General features: G+C 53.6%; 1 protein-coding gene across 2 annotated transcripts in view; it reads right to left on the reverse strand.

The window, feature by feature from the left end:
• Positions 1 to 25,077, reverse strand: part of ccdc88c (coiled-coil and HOOK domain protein 88C) — a 173,581-nt gene that overhangs the window by 146,769 nt on the left and 1,735 nt on the right. The window contains exons 2-3 of one of the 2 annotated variants that reach the window (XM_078406949.1): positions 21,933 to 22,033; positions 2,454 to 2,562 (exon numbers count right to left, since the gene is read on the reverse strand). In XM_078406949.1, the coding sequence (XP_078263075.1) occupies positions 2,454 to 2,562; positions 21,933 to 22,033 (210 nt within the window). Of the gene's footprint in view, positions 1 to 2,453; positions 2,563 to 21,932; positions 22,034 to 25,077 lie in introns of those variants that run through there. The other variant, XM_078406950.1, reaches the window with a different exon arrangement.

A 25,077-nucleotide genomic window follows, 5' to 3' on the forward strand; every position in this document is an offset into this window, starting at 1 on the left:
TTATGTGGACTTTGTACCTTCCCCCTATAGCCACTTGGCAATTGCTGGCATGTAGGATAGTGTTAATTTACAGAAGCCAATTAACCTACAAACCCACGTGGTCATGGTAATAGAAACATAGAAAACAGGCGCAGGAGGAGGCCATTCGGCCCTTCGAGCCAGTACCGCCATTCATTGTGATCGTGGCTGATCGTCCACAATCAGTAACCCGTGCCTACCTTCTCCCCATATCCCTTGATTCCACTAGCCCCCAGAGCTCTATCTAACTCTCTCTTAAATCCATCCAGTGATTTGGCCTCCACTGCCCTCTGTGGCAGAGAATTCCACAAACTCACAACTCTCTGGGTGATAAAGTTTCTTCTCACCTCAGTTTTAAATGGCCTCCCCTTTATTCTAAGACTGTGTGGCCCCTGGTTCTGGACTTGCCCAACATTGGGAACATTGTCCCTGCATCGAGCTTGTCCAGTTATGGTGGGATGACATAGAACTCGTGTGAACGTGTGATCGCTGGTCGGCGCGGACCCGGTGCGCCGAAGGACGTGTTTCCACTCTGCATCTCTGAATCTAAACTACACGAACTCTGGAGAAGGGTCTCGACCTGAAACGTCACCCCATTCCTTCTCTCCAGAGATGCTGCCTGGCCCGCTGAGTTACTCCAGCTTTGTGTGTCTACCTGAACTCCACAACTCGGCTGGTGTGTACATGATAAACGTGAAGTTGGTTCAAAAGCCATCTCCTGCCTCCATCAACAATAACCGGCGAACACACACGCCAAGACTGAAAATGGCACAGCTCACGATCAGCTCCCCACCCTCTCCTTCTTTCTATCCTCAAATCCAGCACCAAAGATAGTTGTAATATGGTGGAGCTGAGAGATTATCTCCTCTCCTCTCCCTCTCCCTCCCCTCTTCTCTCCCCTCCTACCCCCTCCTCTCCTCTGCACTTCCCTCTCCCTCCTTCCCTCTCCTCTCTCTCTCCTCTCCCTCCTCTCCCCTCTCCCTGCACTCTCTCCCTCTCTCTCCCTCCTCTCCTCTCCCTCCTCTCCTCTCCCTCTCCTCCCCTCCCTCTCTCCTCTCTCTCCTCTCCCTCTCTCTCCTCTCTAGTTACTCCAGCTTTTTGTGTCTGGATGAACTCTACAACTGGGCAGGTACATCTCTATACTAAAACGTTTGTTTGTTTGTTTGTTTGTTTGTTCCTGAACTACAGCCAGAACGGTACATGATAGCGCGACAATTTTAGGCCCACCTTACTCACCGTCATCCCTTTGGTGCTAATGGAAGAAGTTTCATTGAAATCGGTGTTATATTATTAAAGTTATTCACATTTAAAAGTTTAAATCTATCTCCTCGGGAGAGAGGGGGGAGGGAGGGAAGGGGGTGGAGGGGAAGGGGGTGGAGGGGAGGGGGGTGGAGGGGAGGGGAGGGGGAGAGGGAGGGGGGGAGAGGGAGGGGGAGAGGAAGGGGAAGAGTGCAGGGAAGGAGAAGTGGAGGGGAGGGGGAGGTGAGGGGAGGAGGGTTGAGGGGGATGGAGGGGGGGAAGGAGGATAAGGGGAAGGAGGAGGGGGGGGAGAGGCAGGGGGGGAGTGCAGGGGGGGATGGGGTGGAGGGAGTGGGATGGGAGGGGAAGGAAGGAGGAGGGGAGGGTAGGAGGATAAGGGGGTTGGAGGGGGGGGTGGGGGGTGGAGGGGAGGGAGGGGGGTGGATGGGAGGGGGAGGGGAGGAGGGAGGAGCGAGGAGGATAAGGGGGGTTGAGGGGGATGGAGGGGGGGACTGGGGGTGCAGGGAGGGGGTGGGAGGGGAGGGAAGGAGGAGGGGAGGGGGGAGGTGGAGGGGAAGGTGGAGGGAAGGGGAGGGGAGGAGCGAGGAGGATAAGGGGGGTTGAGGGGGATGGAGGGGGTGGACTGGGGGTGCAGGGAGGGGGAGCGGAGGGGAATGGAGAGGGAGAGGGGAAGGGGAGTTGAGGGGGATGGAGGGGGGGACAGGGGGTGCAGGGAGGGGGATGGGAGGGGAGGAGGGAGGGAAGGGGGATGGGAGGGGAAGGAAGGAGAAGGAGAGGGGAGGAGGATAAGGGGAATGGAGGGGCGGGGAAGGGGGTGGAAGGGAGGGGGAGGTGGAGGGGGAGGGGGGATAGGAAGGGAAGAGGGGAGGGAGGGAGGAGAGGGAGGGAGGAGAGGGTGCTGCACCAATGCAGGAGAGGTTTGGGCCCCAACAGGTCCACTTGGTCTAGTATATGATCAACGTGAAGTTTGTTCAATAGCCACCACCTGGCTCCATAAACAATAACCCTCCAATGAACACACACACACCAAGACTGAAAGCGACACAGCTCACAAGACAAGAGGAAATGGTTGGGGGGTTTGTGAGGCCGCTGGGACCAGCGAGAGATTCTACTGCTGTCACACCCCTTCCAAAAGATTAAACCACAAGAGGCCGGAAGCTGTTGAAGCCACTTACCTGATAGTAGTTCTTTATGTGCCTGACTAATATAGTCAGGTTTTGAATGCGCAAGTTCACATCATTGTTGACGTGCTTGTTGACGCTCTGATTTGTCGGTCTTGGGTCTCTAAAAGAGGGGACAAAAAACCCCATGAGAAACACATTATATTTCATACAATACAATACAATACAATATATCTTTATTGTCATTGTACAGAGGTACAACGAGATTGGGAATGTGCCTCCCATACGATGCAATAAATTAATTAGCTAGTCAGTATTAATTTAAACAACCCAATGAAACAAATTGTAACAGTTTAAAACAGAATAAAGTGCAAGTAGATCTGTGCCAGTTCACTGTGCGATGTGACCATCCGGCTCAGCAGGACCGGTTCATAGCAGCTATGGCCCTGGGGATGAAGCTGTTCCTGAGTCTGGAGGTGCGGGCTTAGAAGGCCTTGTATCGTCTGCCCGGTGGTAGAAGTTCGAACAGACTGTTGCAGGGGTGTGAAGAGTCTTTGTGGATGCTGGTGGCTTTTCTGAGGCATCGTGTGTTGTAGATGCCCTCCAAGGCCGGTAGCTGTGTTCCGATGGTCCTCTGAGCTCTATGGACTACCCGCTGAAGAGCTTTCCTCTCTGCCTCCGTGCAGCTGAGATACCACACAGGGATGCCATGTGTTAGGATGCTCTCTATGGTGCAGCGGTAGAAGGTCGTCAGCAGCTGTTGGGGTAGACCAGACTTCTTCAGTGTTCTTAGGTAGAACAGTCGTTGCTGTGCCTTCTTGACCAGCGCAGCAGTGTTATGTATAAAATCATGAGAGGAATAGATCGGGTAGATGCACAGAGTCTCTTGCCCAGAGTCAGGGAAATCGAGGACCAGAGGACATGGTTTCAAGGTGAAGGGGAAAAGATTTAATAGGAATCCGAGGGGTAACTTTTTCACACAGAGGGTGGTGGGTGTATGGAACAAGCTGCCAGAGGAGGTAGTTGTGGCTGGGACTATCCCATCGTTTAAGAAACAGTTGGGCAGGTACATGGATAGGACAGGTTTGGAGGGATATGGACCAAGCGCAGGCAGGTGGGACTAGTGTAGCTGGGACATGTTGGCCCGCGTGGGCCAATTGGGCCGAAGGGCCTGTTTCCACACTGTATCACTCTATGACTAAATCTCAGTTCTGATCATAGAACACTGGGTGGTGAATCCGTGGAATTCCCTTCCACAGAAGGCTCTGGGGGCCGTCAATGGATATTTTTGCCTCGCACATCCCCTTTAAACGCTGCCCTCTAATCATAAAGCTATACCCTCTAGTCTGTGAAGGCAGGAGAATGGGGTTGAGAGGGAAATAAAGATCAGCCATGATTAAATGGCGGAGTAGACCTGATTGGGCAGAATGGCCTCATTCTGCTCCAATCACTTATGAACATCTATATGTTAAAACTCTTGTTTGTTTGTTTGTTTGTTCCTGAACTACAGCCAAAATGGTTCACGATAGTGGGACAATGTTAGGCCCACCTTACTCACCGTCATCCCTTTGGTGCTAATGGAAGAAGTTTCATTGAAATCGGTGTTATATATTTTAAGTTATTCACATTTTAAAGTTTGAATCTATCTCCTAAGGAGGAAGGGAGGGAGGGAGGGGGAGATGGAGAGGGGGATGGAGAGGGGAGAGGGGATGGAGAGGGGAGAGGGGATGGGGAGGGGGAGAGGAGAAGGTGGATGGAGCGGGGGGGATGGGGAAGAGGGAGGGAGAGGGGGCATGGGGAGGGGGATGGAGAGGGGGGATGGGGAAGGGGGGATGGGGAAGGGGGGATGGAGCGGGGGGGATGGAGAGGGGGGATGGGGAGGGGGATGGAGAAGGGGGATGGAGAGGGGGGATGGGGAAGGGGGATGGAGCAGGGGGGATGTAGCAGGGGGGATGGAGCAGGGGGGATGGAGCAGGGGGGATGGAGAGGGGGGATGGAGAGGGGGGATGGAGAGGGGGGATGGAGAGGGGGGATGGAGAGGGGGGATGGAGAGGGGGGATGGAGCGGGGGGATGGAGCGGGGGGATGGAGAGGGGGGATGGGGAGGGGGGATGGGGAGGGGGGATGGGGAGGGGGGATGGAGTGGGGGGATGGAGAGGGGGGATGGAGCAGGGGGGATGGAGAGGGGGGATGGAGAGGGGGGATGGAGAGGGGGGATGGAGAGGGGGGATGGAGAGGGGGGATGGAGAGGGGGGATGGAGAGGGGGGATGGAGAGGGGGGATGGAGCGGGGGGATGGAGAGGGGGGATGGAGAGGGGGGATGGGGAAGGGGGGATGGAGCGGGGGGGATGGAGAGGGGGGATGGAGAGGGGGGATGGAGAGGGGGGATGGGGAAGGGGGGATGGAGCGGGGGGATGGAGCGGGGGGGATGGGGAGGGGGGATGGGGAATGGGGAGGGGGGATGGAGAGGGGGGATGGAGAGGGGGGATGGAGAGGGGGGATGGAGAGGGGGGATGGAGAGGGGGGATGGAGAAGGGGGGATGGGGAGGGGGATGGGGAGGGGGGGATGGGGAGGGGGGATGGGGAGGGGGGATGGAGCGGGGGGGATGGAGCGGGGGGGATGGGGAGGGGGGGGAGGGGGGATGGGGAGGGGGGAGGGGGAGGGGGGATGGAGAGGGGGGATGGAGAGGGGGGATGGAGAGGGGGGATGGAGAGGGGGGATGGAGAGGGGGGATGGAGAGGGGGGATGGAGAGGGGGGATGGAGAGGGGGGATGGAGAGGGGGGATGGAGAGGGGGGATGGGAGGGGGGATGGGGAGGGGGATGGGGAGGGGGATGGAGAGGGGGATGGGGAGGGGGATGGAGAGGGGGGATGGGGAGGGGGGATGGAGTGGGGGGATGGAGAGGGGGGATGGAGCAGGGGGGATGGAGCGGGGGGATGGAGCGGGGGGATGGAGCGGGGGGATGGAGCGGGGGGATGGAGCGGGGGGATGGAGAGGGGGGATGGAGCGGGGGGATGGAGCGGGGGGATGGAGCGGGGGGATGGAGAGGGGGGATGGAGAGGGGGGATGGAGAGGGGGGATGGAGAGGGGGGATGGAGAGGGGGGATGGAGAGGGGGGATGGAGAGGGGGGATGGAGAGGGGGGATGGGGAAGGGGGGATGGAGCGGGGGGATGGAGAGGGGGGATGGAGAGGGGGGATGGAGAGGGGGGATGGAGAGGGGGGATGGAGAGGGGGGATGGAGAGGGGGGATGGAGAGGGGGGATGGAGAGGGGGGATGGGGAAGGGGGGATGGAGCGGGGGGATGGAGCGGGGGGATGGAGCGGGGGGATGGAGCGGGGGGATGGAGCGGGGGGATGGAGCGGGGGGATGGAGCGGGGGGATGGAGCGGGGGGATGGAGCGGGGGGATGGAGCGGGGGGATGGAGCGGGGGGATGGAGAGGGGGGATGGAGAGGGGGGATGGAGAGGGGGGATGGAGAGGGGGGATGGAGAGGGGGGATGGAGAGGGGGGATGGAGAGGGGGGATGGAGAGGGGGGATGGAGAGGGGGGATGGAGAGGGGGGATGGAGAGGGGGGATGGAGAGGGGGGATGGAGAGGGGGGATGGAGAGGGGGGATGGAGAGGGGGGATGGAGAGGGGGGATGGGGAAGGAGGGATGGAGCGGGGGGATGGAGCGGGGGGGATGGGGAGGGGGGATGGGGAATGGGGAGGGGGGATGGAGAGGGGGGATGGAGAGGGGGGATGGGGAGGGGGGATGGAGAGGGGGGATGGGGAGGGGGATGGAGAGGGGGGATGGGGAAGGGGGGATGGAGCGGGGGGATGGAGCGGGGGGGATGGGGAGGGGGGATGGGGGATGGAGAGGGGGGATGGGGCGGGGGGGATGGAGCGGGGGGGATGGGGAGAGGGGATGGGGAGGGGGGATGGAGCGGGGGGGATGGGGAGGGGGGATGGAGCGGGGGGGATGGAGCGGCGGGGATGGGGAAGGGGGAGGGAGAGGGGGGATGGAGAAGGGGGGATGGGGAGGGGGGATGGGGAGGGGGGATGGAGAGGGGGGATGGAGAGGGGGGATGGAGAGGGGGGATGGAGAGGGGGGATGGGAGGGGGGATGGGGAGGGGGATGGGGAGGGGGATGGAGAGGGGGATGGGGAGGGGGATGGAGAGGGGGGATGGGGAGGGGGGATGGAGTGGGGGGATGGAGAGGGGGGATGGAGCAGGGGGGATGGAGCGGGGGGATGGAGCGGGGGGATGGAGCGGGGGGATGGAGCGGGGGGATGGAGCGGGGGGATGGAGCGGGGGGATGGAGCGGGGGGATGGAGAGGGGGGATGGAGCGGGGGGATGGAGCGGGGGGATGGAGCGGGGGGATGGAGAGGGGGGATGGAGAGGGGGGATGGAGAGGGGGGATGGAGAGGGGGGATGGAGAGGGGGGATGGAGAGGGGGGATGGGGAAGGGGGGATGGAGCGGGGGGATGGAGAGGGGGGATGGAGAGGGGGGATGGAGAGGGGGGATGGAGAGGGGGGATGGAGAGGGGGGATGGAGAGGGGGGATGGAGAGGGGGGATGGAGAGGGGGGATGGAGAGGGGGGATGGAGAGGGGGGATGGAGAGGGGGGATGGGGAAGGGGGGATGGAGCGGGGGGATGGAGCGGGGGGATGGAGCGGGGGGATGGAGCGGGGGGATGGAGCGGGGGGATGGAGCGGGGGGATGGAGCGGGGGGATGGAGCGGGGGGATGGAGCGGGGGGATGGAGCGGGGGGATGGAGCGGGGGGATGGAGCGGGGGGATGGAGAGGGGGGATGGAGAGGGGGGATGGAGAGGGGGGATGGAGAGGGGGGATGGAGAGGGGGGATGGAGAGGGGGGATGGAGAGGGGGGATGGAGAGGGGGGATGGAGAGGGGGGATGGAGAGGGGGGATGGAGAGGGGGGATGGAGAGGGGGGATGGAGAGGGGGGATGGAGAGGGGGGATGGAGAGGGGGGTTGGAGAGGGGGGATGGAGAGGGGGGATGGGGAAGGAGGGATGGAGCGGGGGGATGGAGCGGGGGGGATGGGGAGGGGGGATGGGGAATGGGGAGGGGGGATGGAGAGGGGGGATGGAGAGGGGGGATGGGGAGGGGGGATGGGGAGGGGGGATGGAGAGGGGGGATGGGGAGGGGGATGGAGAGGGGGGATGGGGAAGGGGGGATGGAGCGGGGGGATGGAGCGGGGGGGATGGGGAGGGGGGATGGGGGATGGAGAGGGGGGATGGGGCGGGGGGGATGGAGCGGGGGGGATGGGGAGAGGGGATGGGGAGGGGGGATGGAGCGGGGGGGATGGGGAGGGGGGATGGAGCGGGGGGGATGGAGCGGCGGGGATGGGGAAGGGGGAGGGAGAGGGGGGATGGAGAAGGGGGGATGGGGAGGGGGGATGGGGAGGGGGGATGGGGAGGGGGGATAACAAAGTACTGCAGCCATGGGAGTAGACTTGATGGGCTGAATGATCTAATTCTGCTCCTATAACTTATGAACAACAAACCTGGGCCTTCCACACAGTTGAGCCTCAGCCCTGTCACTGTTTGTGACTGTGTTACTCATTAACTAACAGCATCAAAGTCTCAATGCACAGGACTCATGAACTCAAAGGTTCCCTTTGCTTATCCGGCTTTCAAATCACCACGTGCCAACACTGTCACAGGGAACATGGAACATAAGAATAAGGGGTAGGCCATTTAGGACCGAGATGAGAATTTTTTTTTCACCCAGAGTTGTGAATCTGTGGAATTCTCTGCCTCAGAAGGCAGCGGAGGCCAATTCACTGGATGTTTTCAAGGTAGAGCTCGATAGAGCTCTTAAAGATAGCGGAGTCAGGGGGTATGGGGAGAAGGCAGGAACGGGGTACTGATTGTGAATGATCAGCCATGATCACAGTGAATGGCGGTGCTGGCTCAAATGGCCGAATGGTCTCCTCCTGCACCTATTGTTTATTAAACTAAACATTGTCGGAGGTAGACACAAAATGCTGGAGTAACTCAAACGGGTCAGGTACCATCTTGGGAGAGAAGGAATGTTTCGAGTCGAGTCGAGTCGAGACCCTTCGTTTCGAGTCGAGACCCTTCTTCAGACTGATGTCGGGGGAGGGGGCGGGACAAAGATAGAATGTAGTCGGAGACAGGAGGACTAGTGGGAGAACTGGGAAGGGGGAGGGGATAGAGAGCGAAAGCAGGGACCATCTGAAGTTAGAGAAGTCAATGTTCATACCGCTGGGGTGTAAACTACCCAAGCGAAATACGAGGTGCTGTTCCTCCAATTTGCGCTGGGCCTCACTCTGACAATGGAGGAGGCCCAGGACAGAAAGGTCACCCATTCCTTCTCTCCGGAGATGCTGCCTGACCCGCTGAGTTACTCCAGCACTTTGTGACTACCTTCGATTTTAAACCAGCGTCTGCAGTTTTTTTCCTAAACATTGCTGGGCACAGGGTCTGCCATTGGCGTGGACATGAGGAGACCGCTGGAAACATGAACACTCACTGGTGCAGCCAGACAGAGAGAGAGAGAGAGAGAGAGAGAGAGAGAGAGAGAGAGAGAGAGAGAGAGAGACTGGGCAAGCATTGTTCTACCGCGGCCAGCCCAGCCGGCTTCCTAAAGACATCCATCCGTAGAGGGAGTACAGAGAAGGTTCACCAGATTGATCCCTGGGATGGCAGGACTTTCATATGGAGAAAGACTGGATAGACTCGGCTTGTACTCGCTGGAATTTAGAAGACTGAGGGGGGATCTTATAGAAACATATAAAATTCTTAAGGGGTTGGATAGGCTAGATGCAGGAAGATTGTTCCCGATGTTGGGGAAGTCCAGAACTAGGGGTTACAGCTTAAGGATAAGGGGGAAGTCTTTTAGGACCGAGATGAGAACTTTTTTTTTCACACAGAGGGTGGTGAATCTGTGGAATTCTCTGCCACAGAAGGTAGTTGAGGCCAGTTCATTGGCTATATTTAAGAGGGAGTTAGATGTGGCCCTTGTGGCTAAAGGGATCAGGGGGTATGGAGAGAAGGCAGGTACGGGATACTGAGTTGGATGATCAGCCATGATCATATTGAATGGCGGTGCAGTCTCGAAGGGCCGAATGGCCTACTCCTGCACCTATTTTCTATGTTTCTATGACTCCTCGTTTAATTGGGAGTTTGATTGTCCCGCCGTTCCTTTAATAGTGCTCGCCCCAACCCACTCCTTCCAAACGTCCCCCTGAACATCAAGAAACAAAGAACTGCCACAGGAGGGTTCATTTTGCAACGTCAGAGGGGGGCAATAAACTGACTGTGACTCGCAGAACAGGGGACTGGACAGACACAACGTGCTGGAGTAACTCAGCGAGTCGGGCAGCATCTCTACACAAACCAGCACCTGCAGTTCCAGAGAAAAATCACCCAGCGCTTTCAACGAAGATGGACGCAAAATGCTGGAATAACTCAGCGGGACAGGCAGCATCTCTGGAGAGAAGGAATGGGTGACATTCCGAGTCGAGACCCTTCTTTAGACTGTGAGGCAGGGGAGAGGGAGTGCAGAGATGTTTAGTTTAGAGATACAGTGCGGAAACAGGCCCTTCGGCCCGACCTGGTCCGTGCCGCCCAGCGATCCCCGCACATTAACACTACCTTGCACACACTGGGGACAAATTACAATTATACCAAGCGTACAAACCCAAGCCAATTAACCTACAAACCTGCATGGCTTTGGAGATATGGGAGGGAAAAGGTGTGAAAATGGCAGATCAGAGGGGACGAAGCTCAAGGAAAGTGTAGAATGGATGGTTGTTAGCTGTGGGGGGCAGTGGCAACAAGTAATATGCAATCAGGACAGTGTGGAACTAGTCTGAGACCAGGATTGGGGAGGGACCGAGAGAGAGGGGGGAGGCAAGGGTTACTTGAAGTTCGAGAAATCAATATTAATACCGCTGGGTTGTAAAATAATATAAGAAGATAACTGCAGATGCTGGTACAAATCGAAGGTATTTATTCACAAAATGCTGGAGTAACTCAGCAGGTCAGGCAGCATCTCAGGAGAGAAGGAATGGGTGACGTTTGGGGTCGAGACCCTTCTTCAGACTGCTGGGTTGTAAGTCTGCCTGTGCTTTTAATGAACGCTTAACATTATGTTTCTTAATGTTCTAATGTTCTATGTTTTATTCTTAATTGTTTACTGTATGTCGTGTTGTTACTTGCGAGCAGCAAGTCACATTCCTCGTGTGCGTGCGTGTGTACATACTTGGCCGATAAACATTTATTCAATTCAATTTATTGAACAGAGGTGGACAGGAGAGTCCCTCTAACGGTTTCTTTCTGAGGTCGGAAGTCATCGCAGAGCAAGAAATGTGTCGGCAATATTACCGTAAGTGGTTCCACCTCATGCACGTGATCAATAAATCAATCGTGTTTCCGGACTTTGAGACCGAAAGTGGAGTTCATTGTCCAGCGATATCAAATCGGCTATCGGCAAGGCTGAACAAAGTAGCCTCGAACTTTGCCTCTTGCAAAAGAGGGCGTGCGCACAATCCTTTGCCGGAAGGAACTGCAGACGCTGGTTTACACCGAAGGTAGACATAAAGTGCTGGAGTAACTCAGTGGGACAGGCAGCGTCTCTGGAGAAAAAGGATTGGTGACGTTTTGGGTCGGGGACCTTCGTCAGACCAGAGTTACTCCAGTACTTTGTGCCTGTCTTTGGTATATACCAGCATTTGCAGTTCCTTTAGACAATAGACAATAGGTGCAGGAGGAGGCCATTCGGCCCTTCGAACCAGCACCGCCATTCAATGTGATCATGGCTGATCATTCTCAATCAGTACCCCGTTCCTGCCTTCTCCTCATTAGTTGAGTTTATTGTCACGTGTACCGAGCTACAGTGAAAGGCTTTTGTTGCCTGCCATCCAGTCAGCAGAAAGACAATACGTGATCACAATCGAGCCATTCACAGTGTACAGATAGAGGATAAGGGAATAATCTTTAGTGCAAGGTAAAGTCCGATCAAGGATAGTCCGAGGGTCACCAATGAGGAAGATTGGTACGGGTGTCAGGGGTTATGGGGAGAAGGCAGGAGATTGGGGTTGAGAGGGTGCGATAGATCAGCCATGACTGAATGGCAGAGTAGACACAATGGGCCGAATGGCCTTATTTTACTCCTATTCCTTACGACCTTATGTACCACTGTGCCACCGTGCTGTTCCACTAATAACTGGCCCTCAAGGCTGTCTCTAAAAGGTAGCCCAAATATCAGGTCAACACGGAACAGCCATTAATTCTCTCGACAGTTCAATTAATTGCTAATCAGTCTGTGAGAAACAAGGGCCACATCCCCGAATACCAGACAATAAACCCTTTGTGCTTCTCCCCAGCAATAGACAATAGGTGCAGGCGGAGGCCATTCGGCCCTTCGAGCCAGCACTGCCATTCAATGTGATCATGGCTGATCATTCTCAATCAGTACCCCGTTCCTGCCTTCTCCCCATACCCCCTGACTCCGCTATCCTTAAGAGCTCTATCTAGCTCTCTCTTGAATGCATTTAGAGAATTGGCCTCCACTGCCTTCTGAGGCAGAGAATTCCACAGATTCACAACTCTCTGACTGAAAAAGTTTTTCCTCATCTCTGTTCTAAATGGCCTACCCCTTATTCTTAAACTGTGGCCTACAAAGCATTGGTTACAGCTCCGATCCCAGCAGATAAAAAGGCAAACAGCACAAAGCATCTTCCTCCAGACCCGCAGAGAAAGTTTAGGGTCAAGTCTGGGATCAACCCGGGACAAAAAGAGGAAACGCAAAATATTTACTTTGCCGAATATTTCAAACTGCACCAGCGTCACTGCACTTAGAAACGATTCCATCGGCTTAGTTCAGTTTTAGTGTTAAAGAGGGAAACAGGCCCTTCGGCCCACCGAGTCCGTGCCGCCCAGCGATCCCTGCATATTAACACTACCCTACAGACGCGGGACAATTTCACACATACACCAAACCAATTAACCTACAAACCCGTAGGAAAAAAACTGCAGATGCTGGTTTAAATCGAAGGTAGACACAAAATGCTGGAGTAACTCAGCGGGTCAGGCAGCATCTCTGGAGAGAAGGAATGGGTGGCATTTCAATTGACAATAGGTGCAGGAGTAGGCCATTCGGCCCTTCGAGCCAGCACCACCATTCAATGTGATCATGGCTGATCATTCTCAATCAGTACCCCGTTCCTGCCTTCGGGTCGAGACGTCAGTCTGAAGAAGGGTCTCGACCCGAAACGTCACCCATTCCTTCTCTCCCAAGATGCTGCCTGACCCTCTGAGTTACTCCAGCATTTTGTGTCTACCTTCGATTTAAACCAGCATCTGCAGTTCTTTCCTACACAACCTACAAACCTGTACGTCTTTGGAGTGTGGGAGGAAAACAAAGATCTCGGAGAAAACCCACGCAGGTCACGGGGGGAACGTACAAACTCCGTACAGAAAGCACCCGTGGTCAGGATCGACCCGGGTCTTGGGTGTTTGTGAAATACTGTGCCTTAAGTGTAGATAAATCAATGAGAAAAGGAGAAGGCAAAATGTGGACCCAATGAAATGTCCATGCTGGAATACTGATATCCTGTTGTGTTTGCTGATTTCCTGCGTCAGTTTTCAGGCAACTGAACCAACAACTAGAGAGAAGTCCTGACAAACCTTCACGGTGGCGCAGCGGTAGAGTTGCTGCCTTACAGCGAATGCAGCGCCGGAGACCCGGGTTCCATCCCGACTACGGGCGCTGTCTGTACGGAGTTTGTACGTTCTCCCCGTGACCTGCGTGGGTTTTCTCCGAGATTTTCGGTTTCCTCCCACACTCCGAAGACGTGCAGGTTTGTAGGTTAATTGGCGTGGCGTAAATGTAAAAACTGTCCCTAGTGGGTGTAGGATGGTGTTAATGTGCGGGGATCGCTGGTCGGCGCGGGCCTGGTGTGCCGAAAGGGCCTGTTTCCGCGCTGTATCTCTAAACTAAAACCGTCTACCTCACTGGAGACCCTCGGACTATGACAGACTAATTGGACTTTGACAGACACAAAATGCTGGAGTAACTCAACAGGTCAGGTCGCCTGTCTGGAGAAAAGGAATTGTTGACATTTCAGGTCGAGACTCTGCATCAGTCCGCAGAAGGGTCTCGACCTGAAACATCACCCATTCCTTCTCTCCAGAGATGCTGCCTGACCCACTGAGTTACTCAAGCATTTTGTGTCTGTCTTCAGTTTAAACCGGCATCTGTAGTTCACCCTTATGTATTTAATGGGACTTTACTGGACTTTATCCTGCACTAAACGTTATTCCCTTTATCCTGCGCCTGTACAATGTGAACGGCTCGATTGTAATCACGCATTGTATTTCCGCTGGCTGGATAACACGCAATAAAAGCTTTTCACTGTACCTCGGTACACGTGACAATGAACTAAACTAATGATTTGGCCCACATTCAAAATCATAATGTTTTAATTTGTTCTGTACCTTTTCATAAGTGATAGGAATAGAATTAGGGCATTCGGCCTATCAAGTCTATTCCGCTGGTAACATAAAATGCTGGAGTAACTCAGCGGGCCAGGCAGCATCTCTGGAGAGAAGGAATGGGTGACGTTTCGGGTCGAGGTCCAGTCTGAAGAAGGGTCTCGACCCGAAACGTCACCCATTCCTTCTCTCCAGAGATGCTGCCTGACTCGCTGAGTTACTCCAGCATTTTACTCCAGCATTTTGTGTCTGCCTTCGATTTAAATCAACATCTGCAGTTTTGTTTCCTAAGTCTACTCCGCCACTCAATCATGGCTGATCTATCCTTCCCTCCCAACCCCATTCTCCTGCCTTCTCCCCATAACCCCTGACAGCCGCACTAATCAAGAATCTATCTATCTCTGCCTTAAAAACATCCATTGACTTGACCAACTCATCTCCCTCTCTCCTGACTCAGAGTCTGAAGAAGGGTCTCGACCTGAAACGTCACCCATTCCTCCTCTCCAGAGATGCTGCCTGACCTGCTGAGTTACTCCAGCATTTTGTCCCCATGTTCGGTGTAAACCAGTATCTACAGTTTCTTACTACACACGTTGTGTCTGTCTAACCAAACTAAACTGTTCCACATGACAAAGCACGGCACTTACACCCAGCCGGGAGAAGACAACCACCGTAAATAAATCAGCCAAACATTTCCCTCCACACTTTCACCACACTCTCTCACGCTTAATCTTCCCAGTGACTCACTGGGAAATCTACCGTCTGGATCAGATTAGCTTGCGGTGCTCTGTGGAGACACGGTGGCGCAGCGGGTAGAGCTGCTGCCTCACGGCACCAGAGACCCCGGTTCCATCCTGACCTCAGGTGCTGAGTGTGTGTATGTGTATGTGTGAGTGAGCATGTGTGTGAGTGAGCGTGTGAGTGTGTGAGCGAGAGCGTGTGAGTGTGTGCGTGTGCGAGTGAGCGTGTGTGAGTGACCATGTGAGTGAGTGTGTGTGAGTGTGTGAGTGTGCTTGTGTGAGTGAGCATGTGTGTGTGTGAGTGAGCGTGTGTGTGTGCACGTGTGTGTGTGTGTATGTGTGTGTGCGTGTGCGTGTGTGTGTGCGCGTGTGTGAGTGTGTGTGTGAGTGTGTGTGTGAGCGTGTGTGTGAGTGAGCGTGTGTGAGTGAGCGTGTGTGAGTGAGAGCGTGTGAGTGTGTGTGAGTGAGCGTGTGAGTGTGTGAGCGAGAGCGTGTGAGTGAGCGTGTGTGAGTGAGCGTGTGTGAGTGAGCGTGTGTGAGTGAGCGTGTGAGCGTGTGTGTGAGCAAGCATGTGTGTGTGTGTGAGCGTGTGTGAGTGTGTATGTGTGTGCGCGTGTGTGTGTGTGTGAGCGTGTGTGAGTGTGTGTGAGCGTGCGTGTGGAGTTTGTACGTTCTCCCTCCCTGTGACCTGGTGAGTTTCGTCCGGCTGCTCCGGTTTGCTCCCACATCCCAAAGACGTGCGGGTCTGTAGGTTAATGGGCCCTCTGTAAATTGCCTCCTGGTGTGCAGGGAGCAGCTGTGAAAGTGGGATAACTTAGAACTAGTGTGAACGGGTGATCGCTGGTCGGCGTGGACTTAAGTTGGAGATACAGCACGGAAACAGGCCCTTTCGGCCCATCAGGTCCGCGCCGACCAGCGATCCCCGCACATTAACACCATCCTACACCCACTAGGGACAGTTTTTTACATCTTACATTTACCAGGCCAATTAATTAACCTACAAACCTGCACGTCTTTGGGAGTGTGGGAGGAAACCGAAGATCTCGGAGAAAACCCACGCAGGTCACGGGGAGAACGTACAAACTCTGTTCAGACGGCGCCCGTAGTCGGGATGGAACCCGGGTCTCCGGCGCTGCATTCGCTGTAAGGCGGCAACTCTACCGCTGCACCACCGTGCCGCCTCAGTGGGTTGAAGGACCCGTTTCCAAGCTGTATCTCTAAAGCGAAGCACTGCTGGATTACTGAACCTTGGCCAATCTGACCGTCGGAGGCCAAGAAGCCATTCTCACCTGTCCTGGGCCTTGCCGGGACCCTGCAATCCATTGTCCCCTCAATGATTTACCCAACCCAGGTCAAACTAGAGTTTCCTTCCAGTCCGCTCCATCCAGTGCAGCCAACATTACCATTCAAGACTTTGGACACCTTGTTGGAGGAAAGATATTGTCAAGCTGGAAAGGGTGCCGAGAAGATTCACGAGGTGGCAGCCAGGTCTCCAGGGCCTGAGCTACAGGGAGAGGTTGAGCAGGCTAGGACTTGGAGCGCAGGAGGATGAGGGGTGATTTTATAGAGGTGCATAAAATCACGAGAGGAATAGCTCAGGTAAACGCACAAGACTTTTGCCCAGAGTAGGGGAATCGAGAACCATCCCCCAGCTTAAGGTGAGGTGGAGGGGGGGGGGGGGGGGGGAAGACTTCATAGAAACCTGAAGGGTAACTTTTTTACACAAAGGGTGGTGGGTGTATGGAACGAGCTGCCAGAGGAGGTAGTTGAGGCTGGGACTTTTGCAAGGTAGTTGAGGCTGGGACTATTGCAATGTTGAAGAAACAATTAGACAGGTACATGGATTGGACAGGTTTGGAGGGATATGGACCAAATGCGGGCAGGTGGGACTAGTGTAGCTGGGGTATGCAGGTCGGTGTGGGCAAGTTGGGAAGATTAACCTGTTTCCACGCTGGATGACTCAATGGCCTCCCAATTAGTAGATATGCACTAGGAAATATGGTGGGACCAAGGACATAATCCTAAGCAATAGACCATACACAATACACAATAGACAATAGGTGCAGGAGGAGGCCATTCGGCCCTACGAGCCAGCACCACCATTCACTGTGATCATGGCTGATCATCCACAATCAGTACCCCGTTCCTGCCTTCTCCCCATACCCCCTGACTCTGCTATCCTTAAGAGCTCTATCTAGCTCTCTCTTGAAAGCATCCAGAGAATTTGCCTCCACTGCCTTCTGAGGCAGAGAATTCCACAGATTTACAACTCTCTGACTGAAAATATTTTTCCTCATCTCCGTTCTAAATGGTCTACCCCTTATTCTTAAACTGTGGCCCCTGGTTCTGGACTCCCCCAACATTGGGAACATGTTTCCTGCCTCTAACGTGTCCAATCCCTTAATAATCTTATACGTTTCGATAAGATCTCCTCTCATCCTTCTAAATTCCAGTGTATACAAGCCAAGTCGCTCCAGTCTTTCAGCATACAACAGTCCTGCCATTCTGGGAATTAACCTAGTAAACCTACGCTGCACCCCCTCAATAGCAAGAATATCCTTCCTCAAATTTGGAGACCGAAAACTGCACACAGTACTCCAGGTGCGGTTTCACTAGGGCCCTGTACAACTGCAGAAGGACCTCTTTGCTCCTATTTTCAACTCCAAGAACATAATCCTAAGCAGAACTCTTCCTAGTAAGCAGAGACAACCTGGGGTGTACAATTCACCTTTCAGCATTTCATAGAAACATAGAAAATAGGTGCAGGAGTAGGCCATTCGGTCCTTCGAGCCTGCACCGCCATTCAATATGATCATGGCTGATCATCCAACTCAGTATCCCGTACCTGCCTTCTCTCCATACCCCCTGATCCCTTTTGCCACAAGGGCCACATCTAACTCCCTCTTAAATATAGCCAATGAACTGGCCTCAACTACCTTCTGTGGCAGAGAATTCCACAGATTCACCACTCTCTGTGTGAAAAAAAACGTTCTCATCTCGGTCCTAAAAGACTTCCCCCTTATCCTTAAACTGTGACCTCTTGTTCTGGACTTCCCCAACATCGGGAACAATCTTCCTGCATCTAGCCTGTCCAACCCCTTAAGAATTTTGTATGTTTCTATAACATCCCCCCTCAATCTTCTAAATTCCATCGAGTTTCAAAAGCTGCCCATGCTGCATGGATGCACACTGACACTGACACACGCAACGCAATACTTGCAACAAGAACAGGAAATGCTCAAAAGAGCTACAAGGCCTTGCAGTCTCTCGAGGGAGGGAACCAAGTTCATGTCTCAGGTGAATACAAGACCGGAGGATACAGAAGAAGAATTAGGCCATTCAGCCCATCAACATTTCACTGGCCCCAGGTAGAGGCAATAAAGTAGAGACAGAGTAGACTTGAATCATTGAAGTCTACTCATTCACAAAATGCTGGAGTAACTCAGCAGGTCAGGCAGCATCTCGGGAGAGAAGGAATGGGTGACGTTTCGGGTCGAGACCCTTCAGAAGGGTCTCGACCCGAAACGTCACCCATTCCTTCTCTCCCGAGATGCTGCCTGACCTGCTGAGTTACTCCAGCATTTTGTGAATAAATCGATTTGTACCAGCATCTGCAGTTATTTTCTTATACTAATTGAAGTCTACGCCGCCATTCATTCATGGCTGATCTATCTTTCCCTCTCAACCCCATTCACCCGCCTTCTCCCCATAACCTTTGATGCCTGAACTGACCGTGAACCTATCAATCTCTGCTTTAAAACTACCCATTGACGGCCCCCACAGCCGTCCATGGCAACGAATTCCACAGATTCACCACCCACTGACTAAAGATACACCTCCTCACCTCCATTCTCCTGTTACCCTTTGAACAAGGCAGCACGGTGGTGCAGCGGGTAGAGCTGCTGCCTCACAGCGCCAGACCTGCGTTCGATTCTGACCACGGGTGCAGTCTGTACCGGGGGGGGGGTTTGCAAAGGGCGCGGAAACAGGCCCTTCGGCCCACCGAGTCCGCACCGACCAGCGATCAACTCGTACACTCGCACCATCTTATACACGAGGGACCATTTACACAATACAATCAACCTACAATAGACAATAGGTGCAGGAGGAGGCCATTCGGCCCTTCGAGCCAGCACCGCCATTCAATGTGATCATGGCTGATCATTCTCAATCAGTACCCCGTTCCTGCCTTCTCCCCATACCCCCTGACTCTGCTATCATTAAGAGCTCTATCAAGCTCTCTCTTGAATGTATTCAGAGAATTGGCCTCCACTGCCCTCTGAGGCAGAGAATTCCACAGATTCACAACTCTCTGACTGAAAAAGTTTTTCCTCATCTCAGTTCTAAATGGCCTACCCCTTATTCTTAAACTGTGGCCCCTTGTTCTGGACTCCCCCGACATTGGGAACATGTTTCCTGCCTCTAACGTGTCCAACCCCTTAATAATCTTATACGTTTCGATAAGATCTCCTCTCATCCTTCTAAATTCCAGTGTATACAAGCCTAGCCGCTCCAGTCTTTCAACATATGACAGTCCCGCCATTCCGGGAATTAACCTAGTAAACCTACGCTGCACGCCCTCAATAGCAAGAATATCCTTCCTCAAATTCGGAGACCAAAACTGCACACAGTACTCCAGGTGCGGTCTCACTAGGGCCCTGTACAACTGCACACAGTACTCCAGGTGCGGTCTCACTAGGGCCCTGTACAACTGCAGAAGGACAGAAGGACCTACAAACCCATGCGGCTTTAAGAGACGTGGGAGGAAACCGGAGCGCCCGGAGGAAACTCGCGCGGTTGCAGGGGGAATGTGAAAACTCTGTGTAGAGACAACACAGGAGGTCAGGGTGGAACCTGGGTCTCTGGCGCTGCGAGGCAGCAGCTCTACCCGCTGCACCTGTCATGGGCAATGTGTCTAAAACAATTCCTTCCGGTACCGCGTGCGCAGTGGCTCCAATGTGTGGTATCGACTGACTCCAAGATACAGCATGGGAACAGGCCCTTCAGCCCATCGAGTCCACGCCAGCCACACATTCACACTAGCTCTATGTTATCCCACTTTCTCACCCACTCCCTGCACACAAGGGCCAATTTACAGCAGCCAATTAACCCACAAGTCTTTGGGATATGAGAGGAATAGATCGGGTAGATGCACAGAGTCTCTTGCCCAGAGTAGGGGAATCGAGGACCAGAGGACGTTGTTTCAAGATGAAGGGGAAAAGATTTAATAGGAATCCGAGGGGTAACTTTTTCACACAGAGGGTGGTGGGTGTCTGGAACAAGCTGCCAGAGGAGGTAGTTGAGGCTGGGACTATCCCATCGTTTAAGAAACAGTTGGACAGGGACATGGATAGGACAGGTTTGGAGGGATATGGACCAAGCACAGGCAAGTCACAGGGGTTACAGTTTAAGGATAAGGGGGAAGTCTTTTAGGACCGAGATGAGAAAGGTTTTTTTCACACAGAGAGTGGTGAATCTGTGGAATTCTCTGCCACAGAGAGTAGTTGAGGCCAGTTCATTGGCTATATTTAAGATGGAGTTAGATGTGGCCCTTGTGGCTAAAGGGATCAGGGGGTATGGAGAGAAGGCAGTTACGGGATACTGAGTTGGATGATCAGCCATGATCATATTGAATGGCGGTGCAGGCTCGAAGGGCCGAATGGCCTACTCCTGCACCTATTTTCTATGTTTCTAAGTGGGACTAGTGTAGCTCCAATTGTTGGCCGGTGTGGGTGAGTTGGGCCGAAGGGCCTGTTTCCACACTGTATCACTCTGTGACTCTATGAAGGGCCTGTTTCCACACTGTATCACTCTATGACTGGTATGAGACCGGAGCACTCAGAGAAAACCTACACGGGTCACTGTGAGAAGGTGCAAACTCCACACAGGAGGTCGGGTGGGAACCCAGGTCTCTGGCGCTGTGAGGTGGAGGGGCCAGGTACATCGAGCCGGTCGCTCAAGCGCGCTCCTCATTTCCTGAACGAGGACGCAAGAGGCTGACGTTTGTGTTGCAGTGCGGTTTGTGAGCGAACCTAAAATACGTCTCATCAGTTGGAGCCAGAACAGTAACTTCGAAACCTCGTTGACAAAAACTCACATCACACCCGGGCAGCTGGGGAATCCCAAATACGAAATCTCCCCAAACTGCAGGCGGGCACAAAATGCCGGAGTAACTCAGCGGGTCAGGCAGCATCTCCGGAGAAAAGGAATGCGTGACATTTTGTGGTTTGACCTTCTGTGTTACTCCGGAACTTTGTGTCTTATCTTCGGTTTAAACCAGCACCTGCAGTTCCTTCCTGCGCATGTTCCTACAAACTCTTTAGCACTAGTCCCCACAGCTGTCAACAGCAGCAGAGGCTCCTCAGTAACACGTTTGTAAGTCGTAGGAGCAGAATGAGGCCATTCGGCCCATCAAGTCTACTCCGCCATTCAAGCATGGCTGATCTATCTCTCCTCCTCACTAAACCCCACATTCTCCTGCCTTTGCCCCACAACCTCTGACACCTGTACTAAAATCTGCCAATCTCTGCCTTACAAATAGCCCATTGACTTGTCCTCCACAGCCGTCTGTGGCAATGAGTTCCACAGATTCACCACCCTCTGATTCTGTTAATTGTCCCTAATATGTAAGATAGTGCTTGTGTGATGGGAATCTCTGGCCAGCATGGACTCGGTGGGACGAAGGGCCTGTTTCCCGCGCTGTAAAACTAAACTAAAAATAAATTAAATTACCATTGAACTAGTTCCATGTGTACTCCAGCACTTTGTCTCTTTTTTTGTTAACCAACACCTGCAGTTCCGGGTGAACTCCAGCATTTTGTGTCTTTTTTTGTTTGTTAACCAGCACCTGCAGTTCCCAGTGAACTCCAGCACTTTATCTCTTTTTATGTTGTTAACCAACACCGGCAGTTCCCGGTGAACTCCAGCACTTTGTCTCTTTTTTTTTTGTTAACCAGCACCTGCAGTTCCCTGTGAACTCCAGCACTTTGTCTCTTTTTTTGTGTTAAGCGGCACTTGCAGTTCCTTGCTGTCTCCAGCACTTTGTCTCTTTTTTTTGTTAACCAACACCTGCAGTTCCCGGTGAACTCCAGCACTTTGTCTCTTTTTTTTGTTGTTAACCAGCACCTGCAGTTCCCTGTGAACTCCAGCACTTTGTCTCTTTTTTGTTGTTGTTAAGCAGCACCTGCAGTTCCTTGCTGTCTCCAGCACTTATTTCTCAAGAACCTTTTTCACCCTTAAACCTGATCTCGAAGCGGATGTGGTTTTCAGGGGATTAAACCGAGCAGCCATTAACACGATGAGTGAAAGAGAGAGAGAGAGACTCACATCTGCAGCATGATCTTGTGCAGGAACACGCCATCCACTAGATCCATGTACATCGTCCCCTTCTCCTCGCTAGTCCCGCCCAGTGGCCCAAAGGTCTTCACCTGAAGGAGGATCATCGTCAAGATACTTGGTTAAAAACAAATTAATCGGTGACAGACCAGATGCTCGGAGATTCTCTCCCGTTTCAGATCAGCTTTCTCCACAGTTGCTGCCTGACCCTCTGGGTTTAGTTTAGTTTAGAGATACAGCGCGGAAACAGGCCCTTCGGCCCACCGAATCTGCGCCGACCAGCGATCCCCGCACACTGACCTACACACACTGGGGACAATTTTTTTTAAATTCCCCAAAGCCAATTAACCTACAAACCTGCACGTCTTTGGAGCACCTGGTGTAAACCCACGCGGGTCAAGGGGAGAATGTACAGACTCCGTACAGGCAGCGCCCGTAGTCAGGATCGAACCCGGGTCTCTGGTGCTGTGAGGCAGCAACTCTACCGCTGCGCCACCGTGACCGCCCAATCACTCCGGAATTTTGAGTCCATCCTCGTGCGGCACGGTAGCACAGCGGTAGAGTTGCCGCCTTAAAGCGAATGCAGCGCCGGAGACTCAGGTTCGATCCTGACTACGGGCGCCGTCTGTACGGAGTTTGTACGTTCTCCCCGTGACCTGCGTGGGTTTTCTCCGAGATCTTCGGTTTCCTCCCACACTCCAAAGACATGCAGGTTTGTAGGTTAATTGACTGGGCAAATGTAAAAATTGTCCCTAGTGTGTGTAGGACAGCGTTAATGTGGGGGGATCGCTGGGCAGCGCGGACCCGGTGGGCCGAAGGGCCTGTTTCCGCACTGTATCTCTAAATCTAAAAAAAAATCTAAATAAAATCTGCATTTCCTTCCTGCACATTTTGCAAAGTTACAGCCAGAAATAGACCGAATTAGCAACAAACCCCAGGAATGTCACAGACTGAAGCAAATATTTACAACTGTTAACTAACGGTGATGGACCTAGAGAGTGTGAGAGACCCAGCTTGCCCCAACCAACACACAACACATAACAACCCCCATCCCCCACACCGAGCCCACAGACTGACACAAACACTGACACGTTCTCCACATACAGCCAAAACATTATGACCACTGACAGGCGAAGTGAATAACATCGATTATCTTGTTACAATGGCACCTGTCAAGGGATGGGATATATTAGGGAGCAAGTGAACAGTCAGTTCTTGAAGTTGATGTGTTGGATGCAGGAGAAATGGGCAGGTGTAAAGACCTGAGCGAATCGTATCAGATTATTAAGGGGTTGGACACGTTAGAGGCAGGAAACATGTTCCCAATGTTGGGGGAGTCCAGAATCAGGGGCCACACAGTTTAAGAATAAGGGGTAGGCCATTTAGAACGGAGATGAGGAAAAACTTTTTCAGTCAGAGAGTTGTGAATCTGTGGAATTCTCTGCCTCAGAAGGCAGTGGAGGCCAATTCTCTGAATGCATTCAAGAGAGAGCTAGATAGAGCTCTTAAGGATAGCGGAGTCAGGGGGTATGGGGAGAAGGCAGGAACGGGGTACTGATTGAGAATGATCAGCCATGATCACATTGAATGGCGGTGCTGGCTCGAAGGGCCGAGTGGCCTCCTCCTGCACCTATTGTCTATTGACAAGGGCCAAATTGTTATGGCCAGACGACTGGGTCAGAGCATCTCTGAAACGGCAAGGCTTGTGGGGTGCTACTTGAAGGATCTGCTGCTAATGTTTTGGTGCCAGATAACACAGGACACCTTCAGGGGTCTTGTAGAGTCCAAGCCTCGGCGGGTTGGCACTGTTTTGACGGCACACGGACGACCAACAGCATATTAGGCCAGTGGTCATAATGTTTTGGCTCATCAGTGTATCTCGCCCCTCTCTCCCCCACACACTGACTTATCCCCCCTCTCCCTCCCTCCCCCATTCCCCATCTCCTGCACACTGATATATCCCACCCCCTCCCCCACAAAGGCAACCCCCCCTCTCTCCCCCCCCCCCCCACAAAGGCAACCCACCCCCCTCTCTCCCCCCCCCACCCCCCACACACTCACACATTTCCCAACTCTCTCACACACTGATTCACCCCCCCTCTCTCCCTTCCACAGAGAGCCTTCATCACGAGAGGAGTTGAATTTAGGAGCAAAGAGGTCCTTCTGCAGTTGTACAGGGCCCTAGTGAGACCGCACCTGGAGTACTGTGTGCAGTTTTAGTCTCCAAATTTGAGGAAGGACATCCTTGCTATTGAGGGGGTGCAGCGTAGGTTTACTAGGTTAATCCCCGGGATGGTGCGACTGTCGTATGTTGAAAGACTGGAGCGACTAGGCTTGTATACACTGGAATTTAGAAGGATGAGAGGGGATCTTATCGAAACGTATAAGATTATTAAGGGATTGGACATGTTAGAGGCAGGAAACATGTCCCCAATGTTGGGGGAGTCCAGAACAAGGGGCACAGTTTAAGAATAAGGGGTAGGCCATTTAGAACGGAGATGAGAAAAACTTTTTCACACAGAGTTGTGAATTTGTGGAATTCTCTGCCACAGAGGGCAGTGGAGGCCAATTCAATGGATACTTTCAAAAGAGAGTTAGATAGAGCTCTAGGGGCTAGCGGAATCAAGGGATATGGGGAGAAGGCAGGCACGGGTTACTGATTGTGGATGATCAGCCATGATCACAATGAATGGCGGTGCTGGCTTGAAGGGCCGAATGGCCTCCTCCTGTACCTAGAGTGCATGTATCCACCCATCTCTCACATTCTGACACTTCCACCACTCTCTCTCTCTCCCCCCCACACACACACATCCGCCCCCTCTCTCCCCCCACACACACACACCCCTCTCCCCCCCCACACATCCCCCCCCACACACTGACACATTCTCCCTTCTCCCTCACTCACACCCACACCCCACCTGTCACACACGCGCCTCCCTGTCTCCCACACACCGACGTCTCCCGCCTCCCTTCCTCACAAACCCCGACATATTTAGTTTGGTTTAGTGTCACGTGTGCTGAGGTACAGTGTACAGCTTTCTTGTCGCGTGTTGACCAGTCAATGAAAAGACTAGACATGACGACAATCGAACCATCCAGTGTTCCCCCTCCCCCACACTGACACAACCCTCCCCCC

This window comes from Rhinoraja longicauda, chromosome 10, assembly GCF_053455715.1.
Source record: "Rhinoraja longicauda isolate Sanriku21f chromosome 10, sRhiLon1.1, whole genome shotgun sequence".
NCBI classification, from domain to species: Eukaryota; Metazoa; Chordata; class Chondrichthyes; order Rajiformes; family Arhynchobatidae; genus Rhinoraja; species Rhinoraja longicauda.